Here is a 21,066-nt window from a genome sequence, read left to right on the forward strand (position 1 = left end):
ATTGAGAAAATACTTCCATCATACAACTATGGGGGCAATATAAGGTTTATATAAGGTTTGACCAATCATAGTACCTGAATTAACAATCTTGCCAATCATATTGCCCCTTTAAGTGGATCGCAGTCCCCACTGGAATAAGGATTTGAACCAGGATCGGGTAACCCTGGCCTAAAATGAGATTTCACCGATAGACTTCCATAACATCCGAGATATCGAGAATTACATAAGTATAGGAGTAATAGTTAACTAGGTTAAAACGTTTTCATTTTATTTTTAGGTTGTCTGATACGTAGTGAAGCTTGCCGAAGCCCCCTTTTTGCAATGAATTGGCATCCAATTGAGCCACCGCTGACATGTCTCTGATAACCCTAACTTCAAAAGTGCTCACTTCTGAGGTTGCGACATTTTTGCGGATATTGGATATTTAGTACATTAGTGACTGTCTTCATAAAGAAGCTGTGAATATTATCATGGCAATCAGCTATATCGTTCTTCCACACCTTTGTTATCCCATCACGTCTGGCTAACGGATAGATAATTAGACAAGGGTTCCAGTACACTAGTAAGAAGGATTTTGATCTTACCGTAATGTAGCGAGCAAAGGGGATTTGCATTTGGTACAGCGTCCTTTGAATGTGGTCAATGTGGTACCTGTATTTGCTACTCCTTGCTTTTAGACTGCTTCTTCCCTAGCGTGGGTCAATGGAATCTTTTCGAAGGGGCTGGTAGTAAGCGAAAGATATGAAAAGACGATGTTGATTGAAAAATGATAAAGGCCGTGTACACAGAGATTAATGATTACGTGTATGGAAAGAACACCTTAGTGGAGGTTCTCGTATCTAACCTCACATCCAGCGAGATAGAGTGGTATTTATTGGGGTTAGGGTTGGCTAACTTGTCGTCATTCTCGGCCTTCGCCTACCCTAGTGCTCTTCTGTTTTATCTCTGCCAGGAAGAATAAATCAGATTCAACATATACAACGCAACAGGATATTAATGAAAGAACACAGTCCAGACAATGACGCATAGATAAGTACCAGGGTTCACTTTCCCAGCAGTTATAGAACCGGTTATTATGCAGTCAGCAGTGTGCAGAGACAATGACTTCCAAACGCTCTTCTATCCAGACAATCCACTGCGAAAACCAGCCAAAAATCTCACCGCAGCAGTGTGACATCGCATAGTGCACTTTTCTATTCCAAACCGTCCAATCGGAATGACAGCATGCGCGTGCCCGTTGTGGAATGTTGTATTCATTCCTCTCCGCGATTACTAACTATAGCGCGGGGTTCTCCACATTGTATAATAAGCCAGAATGTTGATCAATTGTTGTTTGGGTTGGGATGCGAAGAGTGACAAGGTAGTATTTACCCGGGAGGCAATAAATAGCTGTGCGTTGCAACGCCTCTAGCGAATTGTCCTGGTCGTACGAGACTACAATTACAATCTACGGGGTTTCAGTCATTTATCATCGACATGAAGTTCTCTACGCTTACCCTTGCTACAATCTTGCAGGGATGCATTGACGCGCGAATACATGGTCGACGGGGTTCGAGTACAATCAATTCCGAGTTCAATGTATTGGATTATGTTGATCCACTGATTGGGACGGCAAATGGAGGTTAGTCAATGTCGAGGTTGTGCGTTCGGGGAAAATAATAAAACCAAAACCTACAGGTCATGTTTTTGCTGGTGCTTCGTTGCCTTTTGGTGGGTTCACATTTCTACTATATTGATTTTACTGCTGATGTATCTAGGTATGGCAAAGGCAGTCGCAGACTCTTCGGTGGACAACCAAGGAGGATTTGCCTCAGATAGTCCAAGTATAAGTGGATTCTCGCACATGCATGACTCTGGAACTGGCGGTGTATGTTTTAAAAAATAGAGACGGAAAAATGTTGAAAAAGACTACAAGACTGATCCTCCATAGGGCGCATCACTTGGAAATTTCCCCATCTTTCCCAATCCTGGATGCCCTGATGACGACCTCAACCGATGTGTATACCGCTACCAAAACCGGTCAGTAGGTTTTAGCAACGCGACCTTGATCGCACAGGCAGGTTATTTTAGCATTGATCTCGACAGCGGAATTAAAGGCGAGATTACCGTCACTAACCATACAGCTTTGTATCGATTCACCTTCCCACCCTATACATCAGTTGCGCCCATGATATTTGCCGACTTGATTGACCTGCCACAGTCTAGAAGCAATGGGAGTGCTTCTGTCAATGATACTACTGGTCGTATCTTCGGTTCAGGGACGTTCAACCCCAGTTTTGGAATCGGTAGTTATGATCTTCATTTTTGTGCTGATTTCTCGGGAGCGGAGATCTTTGACACGGGCGTTTTCGTGAATGATCGTGCCGGGAATGAACCAAAAACTGTATTAACCACTTCTGATGGTGTCAATAATGATCAGTCCTATTCAGCCGGCGCTTTCACTCGTTTCAAGACCGGTACTACATCTGTCATAGCAAGAGTTGGCATGAGTTTTATCAGCGTCGATCAGGCATGCTCAAATGGTAAAAAGGAAATTCCGAACTTTGACTTTGATGGGACAAAACAGTCAGCACAAGATATATGGAAGGAAAAATTAAGTGTGATTAGCATTGATGCCACTGGTGTCTCGACGGATTTGCAGACTGTTTTCTGGAGTGGTGCTTACAGAGCTCTGCTGAGTCCTCAGGATTATACCGGAGAAAATCCTTTATGGGAGAGTACGGAGCCCTATTATGATAGTTACTACTGGTATGTCATCTTATCCCAATCACAAGACTGGAACTGACGCGGACATAGTATTTGGGACTCATACCGAGCCATCCACCAACTGATCACACTTGTCGACCCCCTCTCACAATCTCGCATGATCCGAAGTCTGATCGACACATATAGACACGAAGGATATCTGCCAGATTGCCGCATGTCTCTATGCAAAGGATTTACACAGGGAGGATCAAATGCCGACGTGTTGATAGCCGAAGCATATCTCAAAAACGTCACCGACATTGACTGGGATACTGCATACGAAGCTGTTATCAAAGATGCCGAAGTAGAGCCTCCGAACTGGGCCATTGAAGGTCGAGGCGGGTTGAAGAGTTGGAAGAATCTTGGTTATATTCCAACAGACGATTTTGATCCATATGGACAGGGGCCTTTGACCAGAAGTATTTCGCGGACAGTTGAGTATGCGTATGACGATTACTGTATTGCGCTGCTTGCCAAAGCTCTGGGTAAATCCGATGATTATGAGAAATACATCAAACGCGGAACGAATTGGTATAACATGTTTGATGCCAATACCACCTCGCTTGGATATACAGGATTTTTGCAAATAAGGTACTCGAATGGAACACGGGGATATCAAGATCCGCAATTCTGTACACCACTCATGAACTTCACAAGCTGCTATCTGAATCCTGACGGCCACGAAACGTACGAAGGCAGTACGTGGCTTTACACCTTTTACGTCCCTCAAGATATGGCCTCATTGATCACAGCACTGGGTGGACGAGATGCATTCATTGAACGACTAACCTATTTCCATAACTCCGGCCTACTCTACGTTGGCGACGAACAGGCCTTCCTGACGGTTAACCAATTCCATTACGGTGGAAGACCGGGTCTATCAACGAAACAGACCCACGCATATATCCCCTCTCAATTCAATACGAGCATAAACGGTATCCCGGGGAATGACGATAGTGGTTCAATGGGCTCTTTCTCAACTCTGAGTATGATGGGTCTTTGGCCTGTCCATGGACAGGATGTGTATCTCATTAACGCGCCGTTTTTCAGGGAGGTCAATATTACGCATGGGATTACCGGAAAAGTTGCTACGATACGGAATGTTGACTTTGATCCGAGCTACACCAACATATATATTCAGAATGTGACGAGAGACGGGAAAGAATGGACGAAGAATTGGATTCAGCATGACTTTTTTGAGAATGGGGGTGTGCTGGAGATTATGACGGGGGAGAGTGAGAGTGATTGGGGGACGAAAGCTGAGGATCTACCTCCTAGTATGGCATCGTATAACTTTTAGACTGGTTCATGGAAAGGCTTATCAAGGCTCGAGGGGTACCTGAGTACGTAGGTCAATTTCATTTAGTAAAGCCCAATCAGGACCTAGATATTCACTGAGTTTATTGTCAATCAGAAATGACCATGACAGTCCCTAGCTCAATCGAATCCATATAACAACAAATCATGAGCTTGTGCCATCCACATATGCAAATAGAAGGATTAAAGTACCCAATCAATATTCATTCGAACCATTCTGCCAATATCTGGATGAGTTCGCCGCGCACAACCGAAAGATAATCCCCTCACACAACCACTTTGGCTCCTCCCCATCCTCTATAGCCGCTGCGTTGAAGATGCGCTTCAACCCCTTTTCGATTTTTTCCCAGCGACCCGATACTCCTGGCTCAACATAGACAAGTGCTGCAAACGCTGAATTGGACACTTTCTCTTCTGATTCATCATCATCTTCGCGAAGACCTGGATACGGAATGATGTTTAGACCGTTGCATCCTCCTGAAAGATGTTTGAAAAGGTAATCGTATGCATCATCGAATGCTTGACTTGTCGCAACTGGACACTGAATTGAACGTGGAACGAAGTTGTCGAAGTCGTACTGAGGCTTTTTCGACACGTATTCCTCGATTGTAATGCCTGCGGCAGAAGATAGCTTTTTTGTAGGCGGCGCGTCATGAAAAGATGAATGCATGTTCTCGATGGAATCAATCGCGCATGGTAGACGTCGAGACTGTCCAGGGGGTTTTGGACGTGGCTTTACAGATTTGACTGCTTTCCTGCGGATGACAGGTTGTGATGGAACTACCATCTTGTGGATTGAGGCTCAAGGATAGAAGTCCATACGAGCGAAGGATTGACGATGGAGTGACAACTCTGTCTAGCTAAAGGCGAGGTTAGAAGAAGTGAAGTTTGCAGCCAAAGAATAGGTAGGGAGATTTAATAACAGATAGGAAACTCAGCAAAACGGTGGCCCAAATTGGCAGGAAACTCCCCAACAAAGGATATTCACATACCTAGCAGACACTATGAAGGTGGTGACTTCAGAAGTTTTGAAAGTGAAGAGTGAGATCTCAGAAAATGTTCAGATTGTGTGCCGAACAAAAGGGTGAAGGGGCATGTGATGATATTTCCCAAATAGGAAAGAGCAGGGCGCAAAGCAAAACAGAAGGAAGCCTCAGGATAGCCATGCTCACCTTTAGCTCACTGGGAGCCTCTGAGCTCTTATACTGTCTTCATTCCGTCCTCATATATCATTCAGGTGGACATATACCATCTTATTTCTCTCTCTGAACGCTCTTTCTCTATATAATTCACACCTCTACCTATATCTCGAACACCACAAAGCAAGCCAGAATGGCACCTATCCGCCATCCTCTACAAGACATACAAGGAAACAATCAGGCGCTAGCCAAGAAGTCATGCTCCAAAGATGCTGCCTGTGAGGAAGACGAATCCGAGCTGTTCGAGATCGACCACCCATTCATCATCCCCATCGAGATGTACTTGTCTGTCCGTAAACCGACAATATTACTGTGCAGCTGCGTCGATATAGAATCTTACCCATACGACATTAAAACCACCTTCTACATCACAACTTTCTTTGAACCGTCGCTCCCCGCTATCTTAGAATTAATTCAGTCGTCTCTCGGGGATCCAACTGCGCTGGATGCCTATTTTGACTGGGCCTACGTGGGAGGGATCGAGGTTATGCCGACAGTTTTCATTGACGTACCCCCGGGAACTGTGACAGATTGGGCGGATTTAGAAAGCAGGATTCGAGAATTGTTGGCACGAGGGGCATCCAAATTAGGGATTGTCGTTAATGTACAGTTCCAGTTAAAGGACGTGGAGGATATTATTTGATGAATGACACCCAACTTGTGAACCAGGCGCGAATAGGAGGATGGATTGATAATGGTAAGTCGTTTACTCATGCAGTATAATGATCTGGAATCGTATATCTAGGGCTATGTTGGCTGTTCGCATACTCTACGTTTTGTTACTTAGCAATTTCACCTTTCGTTATTACTATGCTCGAATGAATACTGTGGGAATATTCTTATGATTCGGGTTTTGACACTATCCAGGAATGATCAATAATTGAAAGAAAGCGGCTTGTTTCTTAACACTTAATCTTTTCTCTTGACTCTCCCAGTAGCTCAACTGATACTCATCTCTCGCGGGACTAATTTTACCATAAGAGGCTTCTTCAGCCACAATGTAGTGGTACGCTGATCAGTCCAATTGTAACTTTCAGGCTGAAGTTCCACATCAAAATTCCAAAAGAACCTGCTCGCTATCAATCTCATCTCGGCATAAGCAAGACTGGAAATAGACTCGTTAGTTATCTACTATCGACAGAGTAAAAGGAAAATAGAATAAGTTTACTTCTTCCCTAAACAATTCCTAGGCCCATGTGAAAATGGATGGAATGCGTCCTTGCGATCACTCCTGAATCGTGGATCCTCCCCCTCAAGCCATCGTTCTGGGTGAAAGGCATCCGGCTCAAAGAAATTATCACTGGAATGGTAAGACGAGTAATGATGTAATCCAACAGAGGTACCAGCAGGAACGAATTTGTCACAGATAATCTGTCCTGGTTCTGGAGTCACCCGCGGCAGGGAATTGGGAACTGGGGGATAAATTCGCATAGATTCTTCCAGTACGGCATGAAGATATCGAAGCTGAGCTGCACTGTTCAAGTTGATGTCGTTCTCACTTTTGAATGAGGATCGAATTTCACTGGTTAGACGTGATAGACACTGGGGGTTTTGCAGCAAATGATATAGCATCCCGGATAATACGGTTGCCGTCGTTTCACTGCCGGCAAGCATGAGGAATTCGCTAAGGTTAACTATCTCATCCATGCTAAGACCATCTGGACCGATGGCATCTTTCGATCCTTTGAGCATGTAATGCACTTTTTTTTATTAGCATTATCATTGCAGGGGGACGCCGGAGGCTGGCGAGGAACGTACCAAAATCTTGTCTCCCAGTATCAACAGAGACACGTTTGGTAAGCTTGCTTTGCGCAAGATCGTGTTGATATAGCCGATCCTCCCGCATGTCTTTAGGTGTAATCCATCTAGCCAAGAAGAATCTCCATGATAATGGAAAAGTACGTTTGATAGCACGGTATCGGACGCCAAACTGTAGCAGTCCAAAGATCGACGAGAGGTATCTTTGCCATATACCCTTTTCCAACAATCCAAAGGAATCACCAAATGAAAGATCGCCAATAATGTCGAAGGTAATATAGTTGAACCAGCGCATCATATCAACAGTGTTGGTATCGAAGGTGGCCGCGCGTTTGCGAAGCTGCGATATAAGAGATTCGACATAGCTCTGGAGAATGTCTTCTTGTGCTCTTAAAGCTCTATCAGAGAACGCGTGGGCCAACAGACGGCGGAGGCGACGATGTTTCTCGCCATTCTCACCGATCTACTTCTTATATCAGCTTTTAAAGAGGAATGTCGCAGCAAAGAAAGTAGACAAGCACCATGGTATGTTTTCCTTGAGGGGATTCAAAGAAGAACGTCTGATCTTTATCAAAGAGTGACTGGTTACTGCTTGTTCGATGTCCTGTCGTAAATAAATGACATTAGCGTACTGATTGAATCATGTTCACGAGATGCAACTGACTTACCACATATCTTCTCCCATGCCCGTCCAGAATTGTACAATAGCTGATTTGGCGCAACGCGTACAACTTCGCCGTACTCGTCGTGCCATTCTTTCACTTTGAGATGGAGGCTACCCCTCAACTCGCAAAGAATTGGATATAGTATAGTCGCGCGGCCAAGTAAAGGGCCTGGATACGAGTGTAGTGGATGAAAGTAGAGGTTATAGATGATTCTGGCAGCTGTAGCTGTAACAATAACAGATAAAATTGCCTGATTTAATATTTATTAGTAATTAATTGTTTACAATTACAGGATAGTAGGCTTACCAGTAGCAGATGAGGGAAAGGAAGGTTTTGAGCAACCTCTGGAAGAACGATCATGTTGAATAAATGGTAGGCGTTCTATATAGGGTTAGGGTTACCACTGTGACTATATAAGAGCCAGGGCTCATCAGACCCCAACAACTTCTTTCCTTTGACAACTCACGTAAACGCGTCTTCGGACAATGAGAACTTCAATCAGATACCTTCAAATCAACGTCACAACCGTCAATAATCAGTCAATATGCCTTGCATCTGACGCACTTCGTAAGTCCCTAATTCCTTCTAACAACCTCGTCTGTGTTATCGTACTGGACAGTGTTTCGTTACTGACCCTACCTTAGAGCCTCCACTTTCCCCCGCCGAGCGAGAAAAAGTAAAGAGCTACGGTGGTTGGACCCGATTTCTTATCAGCTTTGGACTCAAACCCTGGAATGATGAAGACGTCGAGGAAGCTCAACAAATTCTCCGAACCTTTACCGCGAAGTAAGATGTTGATGTTGGAGGATTTGAACAAGCGGCACAAGTCTGGTGAAGAAAGTGAGGTATGAAGGGGAGGAGAGATGATTGAAAGAACTACAATGAGGCCGTACCCTTCTATTTGTACTTATGTGCTCAATGGCCGATTGGTATCTTTTCATAGCCTGAAAAAGAGAGAAGTGGAGTTAAATGCGTACAACCGTCACTTTCGATATTCGCGCCTCGCTGTTCGAGAGCCTACCCAAGGGACAAGGATGATGATCAACATGTAACCGCAATTCTTTCGACATCACATCCACACCTACTGTGTGAGGAGCACGACAACGATGCATAATGTCCGGAAGGCTGGCTTCTAACTGAAAGAAGAATCCACTCCCTGGCCAATTCGTCGTCGACGGACTTAAGCCTGTCATTGTCCCCTTTCCTTCGCACCTGTGTGACAAATATGATGAATAGAGACCTGGTGCACCTCCTCCTACAGAAACATGCATATGACATAGGACCAGCATCTCGATTTCTATCATTTGTCGGCGGTGCTTTGCATAGCTTACTAAAGTACTGGGTGACCGGGTTCCAACGGTCTCCATCTGATGACTATCGCCATAACTATTGGATGACATACTTGTAAGCATCCATGTCAACTGCCTTGATGTCTCAAAGGGCACGTCTTTGGTCTCTGTCATCCAGTCACACTTGGGAAAAAGGTGGAGAAATAACGCAGCCACAGTCCCGTTGATTTATTGATGTATGTATCCATGTATTACAACCCCTCACCAAGTTCCAACCGACCACTATGCCATCCATGGATGTATATGCCGTCAAATGAGTTGAAAATCAGTGATATCACAACTTGTTTCTCTATGAAATGCAAAGTTGTGTCTTAATGTATCACTTAGGCATGTTCCATGCTTGCCGAATAGCCGTAAAGCGGAGACTCTCGACATTTGCTATTGCCGACAAGGGGGAGCTACCAAGTACGTAGGACAAGAGCTTCAGACACTGAAGACCATATAATGCTCTTCTAATATCCAATGTACTTACTAACCTGGAAGTGCCCAGATGGGCTCGGAAGGCGGACTCGAATTAGACATTATTCTACCATAAGTACCACATCTAAGCATGTTGCAATCATAACCTCGGCAATATCTAGGAATCAAAACATCAAATCAATGCTTATAATAGTACGTATTATTGACCGTCGTACCCCTCATATATGCAGGCTCTGCTCCTCTCACGAATATATCTTGAAACAGAGTATCCTCTGCCGGAGACGGGTCGTCCATTTTCTGCGCTATCTCCGCCTCAGAATTGACAAAACTCTTAATCCCCTTTTCCATAGCCTTTAATTCATCTTCCGTGTTGATTTTCAGTTCTAACATTCGCTGCTTGAGTACAGTCAAGGGATCTTGCTTTCTTGCGTCTTTTAGTTCTTCGCGAGATCGGTACGCTATGCCGGGGTCTGACATGCTATGTCCGGCGAATCTGTAGGTGACAAATTCGTAAAGTATTGGTCCTTCGTGATTGCCTTCTTCGCCTGTAATGAGTCGACGAGCATATTTGACTGCTGACATGATAGCAAGAACATCCATGCCGTTGACACGAATGCCAGGAAAATAGAACCCGCGTTTATAGTAGTTTGTCTCAGCGGATGCTCTTTCAGCGGATGTTCCCATTCCATATTGATTATCTGGCGTCGGTCTCAGTTCACAGATACTAGATAATCACGCTTTGAATGGGACAAACCTACTCTCGCAACCGTACAGAACGGGCAGATTCCACAACTTGGCCATATTAAATGCCTCATGAACCTGCCCCTGATTTGCCGCACCATCCCCATATAAGTCCACTGTCATATTACTCTGTTCCGAATACTGCTGAGCAAATGATATTCCAGTGCCCACCGGAACATGTGCACCAACAATTCCGTTACCTCCATAAAACCCTTTTGTAAACATATGCATTGACCCGCCCTTGCCGTATGAGATTCCCTGTTGTTTGCCGAGTAATTCGCCAATGATTGACCGAATACTTCCGCCTCGCATGTACGTAAATCCATGGCTGCGATATGCTGTGATCAAGGGATCAGACTTGGTAATGGCGTGCTCTATTCCAACAGCTACAGCTTCTTGACCCGTCGAAAGGTGACAGAAGCCTCGGATTTTTTGTTCCTTATAAAGCTGGTCTGAGAGGAGCTCTAATCTCCTAGAGCACCGTTAGGCTGATAAAGATACGACCCAGGGTGCTCACCGAATAGTTGCCATGTCTTTATATAATTGCCGTAGCTCTTTTTTGGACGTTTCCAAGCTGTATGGAGGCGGGTCAATTTTATAGGTTTCAAACGAGTCTTTGGGAATGGTTATAGTGATTGGCTTGTCATCTCCCTACAGCATTCGCATGTTGGCAATCTCATAGATAGTTTATAAGTATCTCAAATTGAACATACCGAAGACTGATGACTTCCTCCTGCCGCTCTTGCCATCATATGTCGGCACTGAGTTGAGTATGCCCATAACGATCGAACCGGAAGTCTGCCGGCTCTTGGACGAACGACGTGGTATGACATGCTGACAGACTGTATACATCTGCACATTTTTCAAAAAATGGCGTGTTTATTTTCTAGATAATGAACGGAAGATGTTGTGACAATGTCTACATTATGTCATTCTGAGGTTAACAGATACTGGAACCTGATTGGTTCATGTATAGAGGAACATTGGAGCCGGAAAATCTATTTATCCGGTGCCTGCTTAATCTTATCGCGTTCCTTCTCATCATCCTTCCATGACTCAAATATCATTGCAATGGCATTAGCCCAGCTTCGGAAAGCAGTCTTTCATCGGTGTACAGAACAGGTGTGTCTCGCAAGGTGCTAGTGATATTTTTATCTATATTGAGAGGGCTTGCTCACCAGTATCACAGACAGATGACTGTTTTTGCGGTCGTTGTTACGATTTTGAAGGATGCTAGGAACATAGCTCTTCACGGGGTTAGAAATAGCTCCTGGTGACTTTATATGACCATGCCGCGGGCCCCATTACCCCGCAGAGGTAGGGTTCGACCCCAGAATGCCCCAAAAAATCGAGACGAGCGGGAGCGCGAGGAAGAGATCCCCCAAGTGTACCACGAACTTCTGGCCGAAGCAGATGCACGCGCTGCTGCTGAACCACACCAGGAAAGGCCCTTAAAACGTCGTCGAGTAGGGGAGAGGGCAGGAAATTCGCATCATGTACAGACAAATACCGTACCTCAAGTTTCGCCGAATGCAAATAATGTGATCGATTTGACACAAACCCAAACTATTTATGACCTTGATGCCGAACAGGCGACGGAAGATGAATCGGATATGGAGTGGGAGGAGGTTATTGTACAGCAGTCGAGCACAAATATTCAGAATATGGTACAAGCCCGAGGTGATGAATCATTGGATATCACGCTTGACGAACCCTCCAACGTTCAAAGGACGATTGTGACAAGACGTAAACCGGTATCTGGAGCTGAGAAGAAACTTCGACTTGATGTTCACAAGACTCACGTGTTATGCTTACTCGCTCACGTATCTACGCGTAATCTGTGGTGTAATGACGATGAAGTTCAGAAGTACCTCAAACAGACGTTGCCGAAACAAACGATATCTCTCTTGAACCCTAGGGAATCTTTACCTCAGTTTACTCGATCAACTACCTTTATCGACGGCATAAAACAGGCGAGTGAAGCTTTTGCGCGACGGTTCAAAGTTACGGCACCTGGCCTGAGACGGCCATATTGGGCAGAAGGTGCACAAGAGTGCAAGGACAGAGCGGCATCGATCATGCACGATGGAGAAATTATCTCGACTAGGGAAGAATTTCGCGAACAAGCGAGAAAGCTTCAAGGGTCACGAGATTTCGGTGCCCAGTTATTCTGTGCTTTGTTACGGTCAGCTGCGGTCGAGGCACGACTGGTTTGTTCACTGCAAGTGCTACCTTTCTCCGGAGTCGCTAAAGGCACGAGTCCTGAGAAACCGAAGCGAGAGTATATCGTTATATCCTCCGATGATAATCTTAGCTCTAGCGATGACAAAATTGTTGCTCAAAGTGCTGGTACGCCTGCCAAGGGACGAAGACTTGGGCAGCCCTCTTTCAAAATGCCAGTGCGGCAGTCCGCCTCAAACTATCTACGTGCGTCTATTCCGAACTAACAGGGGTTCAATCAACTGACTCTTTATAGGACATCCACGCAATTTTTCCGGCTCTCCATTTCCGGTCTTTTGGGTTGAAGTCTTCAACGAGGCTGTTCAAAAGTGGATTCCCGTCGATCCTTTGGTCACAAAATCTGTGGCACGAGCTTCTAAATTTGAGCCTCCTGCTAGTGATAGACATAACAATATGTCCTATGTGGTAGCATTTGAAGAAGATGACTCTGCTCGAGACGTTACGAGACGCTACGCAAAAGCCTACAATGCAAAGACGCAGAGGACGCGCGTGGAAAGCACCAAGGATGGAGAGACGTGGTGGACAAACGTCATGAATTACTACGAGAAGCCTTTTCTGGAAGATCGAGATCAGCTGGAATTCAGTGAATTTACGGCAAAGTCAGCGGCTGAACCGATGCCTCGGAATATCCAGGACTTCAAAGGTCATCCTGTCTATGCCTTGGAAAGACACCTTCGGCAGAATGAAGTGATTCATCCGAAAAGGAAGATCGGCCAGGTTGAAGTTGGTAAACCAGGCTCCAAGAAAGGTTCCGTGGTAGAACCCGTTTATCGTCGGGCAGACGTGCACTTGGTAAGAAGCGCCGACGGCTGGTATAGACTTGGAAGAGACATTAAGATTGGAGAACAACCCCTGAAACGCGTTGCAGCTTCGCAGAAAAGGAATGAGAGTGATGATGAAAAGGATGGTGTCTATGGCGCTGAGAGAACGCTGTACGCATTACATCAAACTGAGCTATACAAATCACCGCCGGTTGTCAATGGCAAGGTCCCCAAAAACGCATATGGGAATCTGGATGTCTACGTTCCTACTATGATTCCTCCCGGCGGGTTCCACCTCAAACATCCCGAAGCAGCTCGAGCGGCTCGTATACTTGACGTTGACTACGCTCCTGCCGTGACCGGGTTTGAATTCAAAGGTCGCCATGGAACTGCCGTGTTCAACGGTGTGATTGCGGCATCTGAATATCGCGAAGCTTTGGAAGAAGTCGTTAGGTGTATTGAGGATGAAAGGATGCAGGAAGAACTTGACCGAAGAACAGAGGAAGCGCTACGTCTTTGGAAGCATCTCTTGTTGAAGTTACGCATCGCGGAAAGAGTAAAGAATTACGCAATCGAAGGGGAAGCTTCTGAAGTAACAGATAATGAAAGACACGTGAGTGATGATGCATTAGATGATCCGGACTTTGCAGAAGGGGGTGGGTTCATTCCGGAGGATGATGAAAACCACCCACCGCCGACGAGTGGCCATATTGGGTATGATGGAGATCCAGAAGACGGTGCTGGTAGTGGCTTTATTGTGGATGAGGATATGGTGGAGAGTCGAGAAGAGTTCACCGAAGACAAACCCACCCAGGAAACAAACGCTGTTCAGGAAGCAACAGTCCCTGGGCGCAAGGTGCCAACTCCTGTGAAGCTAAAAAAGAGCGTACCGCGCTACAAGCTAATTGTGATACCCAACACAACTAGTATTGAAAGTCCATCGGACCCACTAGTCAATTCAGCACAGAGAAAACCACAAGAGGACAATGTTGCACAGTCAGACGTGAATATGTCCGACGTGATCCAAGGTGACCGGTCATCTGAAGCTGCTCCCATCAAAGTTGATTTTTCAAGTGGTCATCCATCTACTCCTGTCAGCGTGGATCATAATTTCCAAGGGCCAGATGACCTCAATTCACCGGAAAAACCTGCGGAGCCGGAACAGAGCGAGTCTGATTCTGACTTGGAGAAAGTGTCACTGTTATCCCACGATCCTGAGGATGAAGATGCCGAGCCTGACTGGCTCATGTCTGATTAAGCTGAGGTGTATCAATATATACATTTAATAATATGCATGAATGAAATTTTTTGTAAATCGCCCAGACTCCTGCTATCGATCTGTAAATAAGCAATATATCCTAAAATGGAAAGGTGTGTCATTGAAATCGGCTAGCGTGGCAAGACGCGTCTAGACGCGTCTCCCCGAATCATACAGCGAGACTAAAAATTAAAACCTCATCAAACATGCACGGAATGTCGATATCTCCATCTGATTGCTTGTGGAAATGAGTTCGAAAATATATCATCGAATCCATTCTCACGAAGGAAATGAATTACCGACCACTCCTGTTGAAAACACAACGAGACACGCCCCAAATGCAAGACGCGTAGCGACCACCACGAAGGCTAGCCGAAAATCATCGGTCCTTACGAACTCGAAAAGACGCAAATATCCTAGTTCGCCTGACTGGGACAGTCAAATAACTTTGACGCAATTTGTTCCCAAGACAGAAGCATCAGATGCGGGATCAGGGTTGGTGGGATATGACGAAGATGGGACTGAAAGAAAATCCGCTGAGGTGATCGATCTGGTGGATGATGCAGACGAGAATGATCAATCATGGAGACCTTCGAATAGACGACTGACCAAAAGACAGTCTACCGGCAGCTCTCACTCCCCTAATAGTATCCCGAGCACTACATTCAAATCTCGAAGCTCAAGCGTTTTGATTAGTGGAGGACCGAAAATCAGCAAATTTACAAGAGACAAGAATAACAAAGGTCTTGGGCGGAAAGGCATAGGTGGGAATAAGACCCTTACGCAGATGGATTTTGTTCGGCGGTTTATTCCTCTTCCTGATTCAGATGATGGCGATCTGAATTTATACGATGAGAAATCAAACGCTACTAGGGAGGCGACTATCAAGCCCCTAGGGGAGAATAAGAGTAAAAATGAGTTCGAAGATTTGACTCCGAGAAAAAGAAGGAAATTTAACGATGAAACGATGAATGAGTCGCCTGCTATCAAAAGCAAAACATCTCCCGATGAGAAGAAAATTCGGCCGCTGAATGATCCTAGCGTTCAGCCGATGACACCACAAAAAGGGCGGCGATTCGAGATACCATCGTCACAAACTCCTGAATCTCCTCAGCAAATGTTTGTTCCTACTCCGAACATTCACCGAGTGCGTCAGTTCCCGATAGAAGTTTCCTCCTCAAGTGCAAGGAAAGCCACCGATGCTGCAAATGACCTTCAGAACACTGCCGAACAGGTGCCAGAAGAAACAATGCAACCGGAAAACTCAAAGTCTCAAGCTTCAGATTTCCCCGATGGTGACATAGTGGCATCGACGATGACTCCAAGTTCACAATTACAGCAAGCAAGCACTGACAACCAAGTCGCACTTTCCGAATCTGACGCCATACAACCTACTTTACAACCACCAGAGCCACCACCAGAGCCACCACCATCGACGATACCAAAAAAGACCATTGTTTATGACACTGATGAGGATACGGACTACGACGATCTAGAAGACGACAATCTACCGGAAGTGTCTATCGGAGCAAAGGCCTTAGAAGAATGGGCCGAACAGATTGATAGCTCGAGTGAAGATCATAATTCTCAGAACTGCGATTTTTCAGATAACCTTCCTCCCATACCTAATTCTGGGACCGATCTGGAAATAACTGGCAATATCTTGTCCGATGCTGCATTGCCTTCGGAGTCATCAGTGTACTATCGCCGACCTGCTCGGTATACTCAGTATCCAAACGAGCCCGTGCCGATCCTGAATACGCAGAAAATAGCAGAACTCTTCCCGGTGATCGAAGACAATGATGACCCAAATTCGACGATACAAACATCGGTCTCATCCACGAAAGAACCCCCTGCTTCTTCGGTTCACGATCGATCCGATGCCTTTGGCTCCGAAACAGCAACCCCAACACAGGATGACTGTCTCAGTCGATCCATCCAAATGATCCCAGAATCTTCACCAATAACGCGAAATTACGAGACCAGATCGGTACAAAATACGATGGGACCTCCGGCGCGCGAGTCAATAGTTTTGGTAGAATCGTCACAGCTAGTGGACAGACTTAATCGCCAAAATGAGAGCAACATGGACACTGGCAAATCTTTGAGGAAGCTATTTTCGACGAAAGATTTTCTTACGGATAGTGTTATGGAAAGTGTCCCGGCCCCTCCGTGGATGGCAAGTCAGGATAGTATTGGAGAGCCGTATCCGGATAAGGACGGCCGTGAACGCGCCGGATAGTGTTAACATCTAGGTAGAATCAAATTAGAATATATACGTGAGTAATTATATCCAATATATCATACATGACTTCTGTCTTTCAGCAACTACGTATCTCGGGCGGTTATCTGTCTATAATGGACTATGAACTGTCCTCCTGCTGGCACTTCCTTTCATTGGACAGAATCGCCGATAGGATCACGCACTTAGGGCTAAATCCAAAAGTGGAAGGTAAATGGAGACTTCTCAATCTTTGGTCACGATAAGCACGTGTCGACCCTGCGATGGTTCCCATTTGTTCTCTCTTTCTAATAATGGTCTCCATCAAGCTTCCACTTTGGGGACACGTTTGCTATGGGGCGGACCGATAGGTACCACGATGTCTGATAACACAACGCCTGGGTTGTCCTATTCATCACAGAATTAATAGAATAACGTATCTTTTTTCTGAGTGGATACGATTGATAGAGATGCAAGACACTATTGTAGCTATTATTTATACCCTACGACTCCTCCAGCGCGAGGGCTGAACATACATCCCTTTATTTCTGCTCACATAACTTGGTGAATTCCCAGAAATCAATCCAGCGCACCAGAAATAATGGCATCCTCAGTCCTGTACTCAAACATTGGCAACCCTCCAACCCAAATAATCAAAGGCGAAGGCCACTATCTTCTGACCGAAGATGGGCTCAAATTATTCGACGCTACCAGCGGTGCAGCCGTTGCTGCACTAGGGCATAATAATCCAGAAATCAAGGCAGCCATCGTGGAGCAATTGGAGACTTTGGATTATTGTTACTTGCCGTTTTTCACTTCTGCGGCAGCGGAGAAGATTTGCTCGTTTTTGACGGAGTCGACTGGCGGGGAGATGTCGAAGGTGTTTATTGTGAGCTCGGGTATGTTTTCTGTCAAAGTCGACAAGGGTGTAAGTACGATACTGACTGATTGAACAGGGACAGAAGCGGTAGAAGCTTCCTTAAAGATGGCTCGGCAATATTTCGTTGAGCTAGGACAACTTCCACGGACAAAATTCATTGCTCGAAAGCAATCATATCATGGTAATACACTGGGATCTCTAGCTACCGGTTTTCACAAAGGGAGGAGAGCCATTTATGAGCCCATACTTGCAGCGAATGTTTCGCATGTGTCTCCCTGTTATGCATATAGAGGCTGTAAATCCGGAGAGAGCGATGAGGAGTATGTCAATCGGCTAGCGAAGGAGCTTGAAGATGAGTTTCAGTCTCAAGGTCCGGATACGGTCTGTGCATTTATAGCAGAGACAGTTTCTGGAACGGTGAGTCCTTCAAACATGGATCATGAACCAGGTCTAATGAAGCCGCAGACTCTTGGTTGCGTGCCTCCCGTTCCCGGATATTTCAAAGCAATGAGAGAAGTCTGCGACCGCCACGGTGCACTACTGATCCTAGATGAAGTCATGTCTGGAATGGGTCGGACTGGCACGTTGCACGCCTGGCAACAAGAAGGGGTTGTTCCCGATCTTCAGACGATTGCTAAAGGACTTGGAGCCGGATTTGTACCTATTGGTGCTCTTATGCTTAATAAGAGGGTGGTTGAGGTCCTGTCGAGGGGCTCCAAGGCTTTTGTCCATAGCCAGACTTATCAAGGACATCCAGTTGCTTGTGCTGCGGCTTTGGCAGTGCAAAATATAGTGGCGAGGGATGGTTTACTTGACAATGTCAAATTGCAAGGCGAATTACTTGGGAAACTGCTGCAGGAACGCTTAAGTGGGCATAAACGTGTCGGAGACATTCGTGGTCGGGGGCTACTCTGGGGAGTAAGTCGATTATTTCACATCTCCTTGCTTTCTTCCAAGCAATATGAATTGGAGCAGCTATATACTGACTGCTTCATCTCCCAGATCGAATTCGTAAAGGACAAAACAACAAAAGAACCGTTTCCAGCCCAAGAACAAATCGGACAAAAAATTCATCTAAAAGGGCTCGAACCGAAGTATTCCATCTCGCTCATGCCAGGACCTGGCATTGTAGATGGCAAAGATGGAGATATTATTCTTATTGCACCGCCATACACTGTCTCTTCCGCGGATGTTAAACATATAGTTAATACGATCGCGGAGGTCGTGAGCGACGTCTTTGAGGATTATACTTGATACTTGTAAAGATTATACAGCCTTCGGGCCGATATTTATCCGTACGGGATAGAACACCTCACTCCTTTGATAGTTTCCTAGATAACAAGAAAGAGAGACAAGGACAAGAACGTTGAGAACGCTCCATCAAGAATCTATCAATCCCCAAAGGGGAACGTACAACTGATATCTCCACTACTGCTCATAATCCTCGGCAACCAGATCTTCCTCAAGAATCTTAACAATACTCGAGTTATAGCTCATGACGTGGTCAGCTGTAAAGAATTCAAATCAGGTTGAGATTGATCTTTAAACATGTAGCACCAAAATGCTTTTGGTGCTGATTGTAAGACGTACTGACTGGTACTAGAATGGGCAGTGGATATGATTGGAGGAACTAGATGCCCACATGTATATATGCTTATCTCGATTGTCATCCACATCCATCTCTCCTCAATACCTTCAAAGTTGATATTCATGGTATGGCATCCTCAGAATGTCAGTTGCAAAAAAAAGACCAAAAGTAAAAGGTGTTTCCCATCCTATCTATAAACTATAGCTGTAGGGAGGGGCATACCAAGCTCATACTTTGTCGCAGGTTGTTATGAGTGCTCACGCCGGAGAATCGACTGCGATCGCCAACAACCAACCTGTCAAAAATGTGAGACAAAGGGATTAGCATGCAGTGGATTAGATATTCGATATCGATTCAACGGCGGCTTAGCATCTCGAGGCAAACTCGTGGGTAAAAGCATTCCTACTATACTTTCGTATGGTGGGGAGGCTTCTCCTGTGGCCGAATCTTCCTCAATTGAAGTAAAGTCGAGACATTCTCGTCAAGAAGGTGAAAGGCACGACTTACAGGAGACATATACTCCTCGTAAAGGAGATAAACTCAGAACCCAGTCAAGAAGTCCCCGCATGACTCGGCATTTGCTCTCAATCACCGTTAGGAATAACGACCAGCAAAGGGAGGGAAACGACAGCCCAGCTGTACAGATTGGAATAGCTCTCAGCCACGTCGATGGAAAGACACAATATTTGATGCAGTATTGTATGACAATCCTCGATTGACTTGGAGTTGTCATTGATGTCCATACCGAGCTGACCAGCTTCCTAACAGTTGCTGAACATATCGCCCCGGCCGCTACGGTAATCAACAGAGGCTTCAACGGTTTCCGAGATTTACTCTTACCGTATGCTGAAACGGACCCGTTTGTTAGAGGAGCGATTGCAGCAGTGTCTAGACAGCATATAATTCTACGATTCGGGGGTGACGTAGTCTCTGATATTCGGGAATATAATTCTCTCATTATAGAATTGGTAGCAAGATCAAAAATGTCCGCCCCGAATCAGGATATCTCTAGTTTGATAGTGCTCCTGCTTCTGCATTATAGGGAGACTATCAGCGGAGGCAATGGATTCAAGTACCTTTACGGTTCTTTGAAAGCATTGCCAGATATGACAATACAAAGTAACTTGGCGGGTCAGTTGAATGAATTGACACGGTTTGTCAATATACAAATCCTGAGGTAAGCACTTCGAACCTGTATGATTCATCATTCATGCTCACCTACTATAGACTTCGTCTTTTCGCCGAGCCACTCTTCGATGAGGCAGATGGAAAGCAATACCTATCGCTCCATCGTACAAGATGCTTCGAATTCTTGCGTTTCTGTCAAAGTCTCCACCCGGAATACGAGGAGCTGATGGACCTCTTATTCGCGGCTGTTACTTTAGCCTGTGAGGTTTATGTTCGACGGGCATGTTTTGATCCCCCGTCGTTCAAGGCAGCTCACCTGATCGAAAATTTCCGCCAGCTTGTTGAGCGGGTGAAGAGTTATGGCAATGTTGTGGGCCAGAATTTGCTTGCATGGCCGTTTTTTGTCATGGCAGCTGAGAGCTCAACTCTGGAGGATAGAGAGTTCTTCCTCAATGAGCTGCGGCTCTTGTATGAGGCTACTGGTTATCGGAGTGCTCTTCGAGGCGTAGAAACGATTCGCAACATGTGGCAGACTGGACTGAATATTCGATGGACCAGTCTTCTCGGTGGATACGACCAGTTTTTGATTATGTAGCGTGTTAAATCAGAAGACAAACTTGAGATCTATGAATATGAGCATAATATCGATGTTTCTGATAGTTGTAAAAGGAGAATACAATCCCGAAAACGGTAAGCCACAAGATTAGCATGTGTGGGGCCTGTGGTAGTCCGTAGCAACAGCAACCGGATGTCACCTTGTCTCCGACTGCTCAACGACACCAGCAAGGTTGCTTG

At 45.5% G+C, this 21,066-nt stretch overlaps 8 protein-coding genes across 8 annotated transcripts; 5 read left to right on the forward strand and 3 right to left on the reverse strand.

Moving 5' to 3' along the window:
• Positions 1-1,476: 1,476 nt before the first annotated feature.
• On the forward strand, positions 1,477-4,045 carry TSTA_083890 (alpha-1,2-mannosidase, putative subfamily; the record flags this gene model as incomplete). The annotated part of the gene is made up of 5 exons (XM_002478075.1): positions 1,477-1,621; positions 1,678-1,710; positions 1,758-1,867; positions 1,931-2,748; positions 2,797-4,045. 5 exons carry the CDS (start codon positions 1,477-1,479, stop codon positions 4,043-4,045), a joined length of 2,355 nt encoding a protein of 784 aa, XP_002478120.1.
• Positions 4,046-4,066: 21 nt separating this feature from the next.
• TSTA_083900 (uncharacterized protein) lies at positions 4,067-4,849 on the reverse strand (the record flags this gene model as incomplete). The annotated part of the gene is made up of 2 exons (XM_002478076.1): positions 4,067-4,128; positions 4,276-4,849. The coding sequence occupies 2 exons, from the start codon at positions 4,847-4,849 to the stop codon at positions 4,067-4,069; spliced, it is 636 nt and encodes a 211-aa protein (XP_002478121.1).
• Positions 4,850-5,394: 545 nt separating this feature from the next.
• TSTA_083910 (uncharacterized protein) lies at positions 5,395-5,904 on the forward strand (the record flags this gene model as incomplete). The annotated part of the gene is made up of 2 exons (XM_002478077.1): positions 5,395-5,554; positions 5,594-5,904. 2 exons carry the CDS (start codon positions 5,395-5,397, stop codon positions 5,902-5,904), a joined length of 471 nt encoding a protein of 156 aa, XP_002478122.1.
• Positions 5,905-6,425: 521 nt separating this feature from the next.
• On the reverse strand, positions 6,426-8,044 carry TSTA_083920 (cytochrome P450, putative; the record flags this gene model as incomplete). The annotated part of the gene is made up of 5 exons (XM_002478078.1): positions 6,426-6,961; positions 7,020-7,482; positions 7,541-7,623; positions 7,688-7,934; positions 7,991-8,044. The coding sequence occupies 5 exons, from the start codon at positions 8,042-8,044 to the stop codon at positions 6,426-6,428; spliced, it is 1,383 nt and encodes a 460-aa protein (XP_002478123.1).
• Positions 8,045-9,630: 1,586 nt separating this feature from the next.
• Positions 9,631-11,027, reverse strand: TSTA_083930 (acetoin:2,6-dichlorophenolindophenol oxidoreductase alpha subunit, putative; the record flags this gene model as incomplete). The annotated part of the gene is made up of 4 exons (XM_002478079.1): positions 9,631-10,151; positions 10,212-10,666; positions 10,712-10,845; positions 10,908-11,027. The coding sequence occupies 4 exons, from the start codon at positions 11,025-11,027 to the stop codon at positions 9,631-9,633; spliced, it is 1,230 nt and encodes a 409-aa protein (XP_002478124.1).
• A 456-nt stretch (positions 11,028-11,483) lies between these two features.
• Positions 11,484-14,454, forward strand: TSTA_083940 (DNA repair protein Rad4, putative; the record flags this gene model as incomplete). The annotated part of the gene is made up of 2 exons (XM_002478080.1): positions 11,484-12,621; positions 12,671-14,454. 2 exons carry the CDS (start codon positions 11,484-11,486, stop codon positions 14,452-14,454), a joined length of 2,922 nt encoding a protein of 973 aa, XP_002478125.1.
• A 247-nt stretch (positions 14,455-14,701) lies between these two features.
• TSTA_083950 (uncharacterized protein) lies at positions 14,702-16,696 on the forward strand (the record flags this gene model as incomplete). Its single annotated transcript, XM_002478081.1, has 2 exons — positions 14,702-15,197; positions 15,219-16,696. 2 exons carry the CDS (start codon positions 14,702-14,704, stop codon positions 16,694-16,696), a joined length of 1,974 nt encoding a protein of 657 aa, XP_002478126.1.
• Positions 16,697-17,276: 580 nt separating this feature from the next.
• On the forward strand, positions 17,277-20,866 carry TSTA_083960 (aminotransferase, putative; the record flags this gene model as incomplete). The annotated part of the gene is made up of 10 exons (XM_002478082.1): positions 17,277-17,574; positions 17,632-17,972; positions 18,021-18,473; positions 18,558-18,779; positions 18,830-18,850; positions 18,891-19,058; positions 19,110-19,134; positions 19,387-19,842; positions 19,912-20,320; positions 20,371-20,866. The coding sequence occupies 10 exons, from the start codon at positions 17,277-17,279 to the stop codon at positions 20,864-20,866; spliced, it is 2,889 nt and encodes a 962-aa protein (XP_002478127.1).
• Positions 20,867-21,066: the final 200 nt, after the last annotated feature.

The sequence above is a fragment of the Talaromyces stipitatus genome, genomic scaffold, assembly GCF_000003125.1.
Source record: "Talaromyces stipitatus ATCC 10500 scf_1105507295527 genomic scaffold, whole genome shotgun sequence".
NCBI lineage: Eukaryota > Fungi > Ascomycota > Eurotiomycetes > Eurotiales > Trichocomaceae > Talaromyces > Talaromyces stipitatus.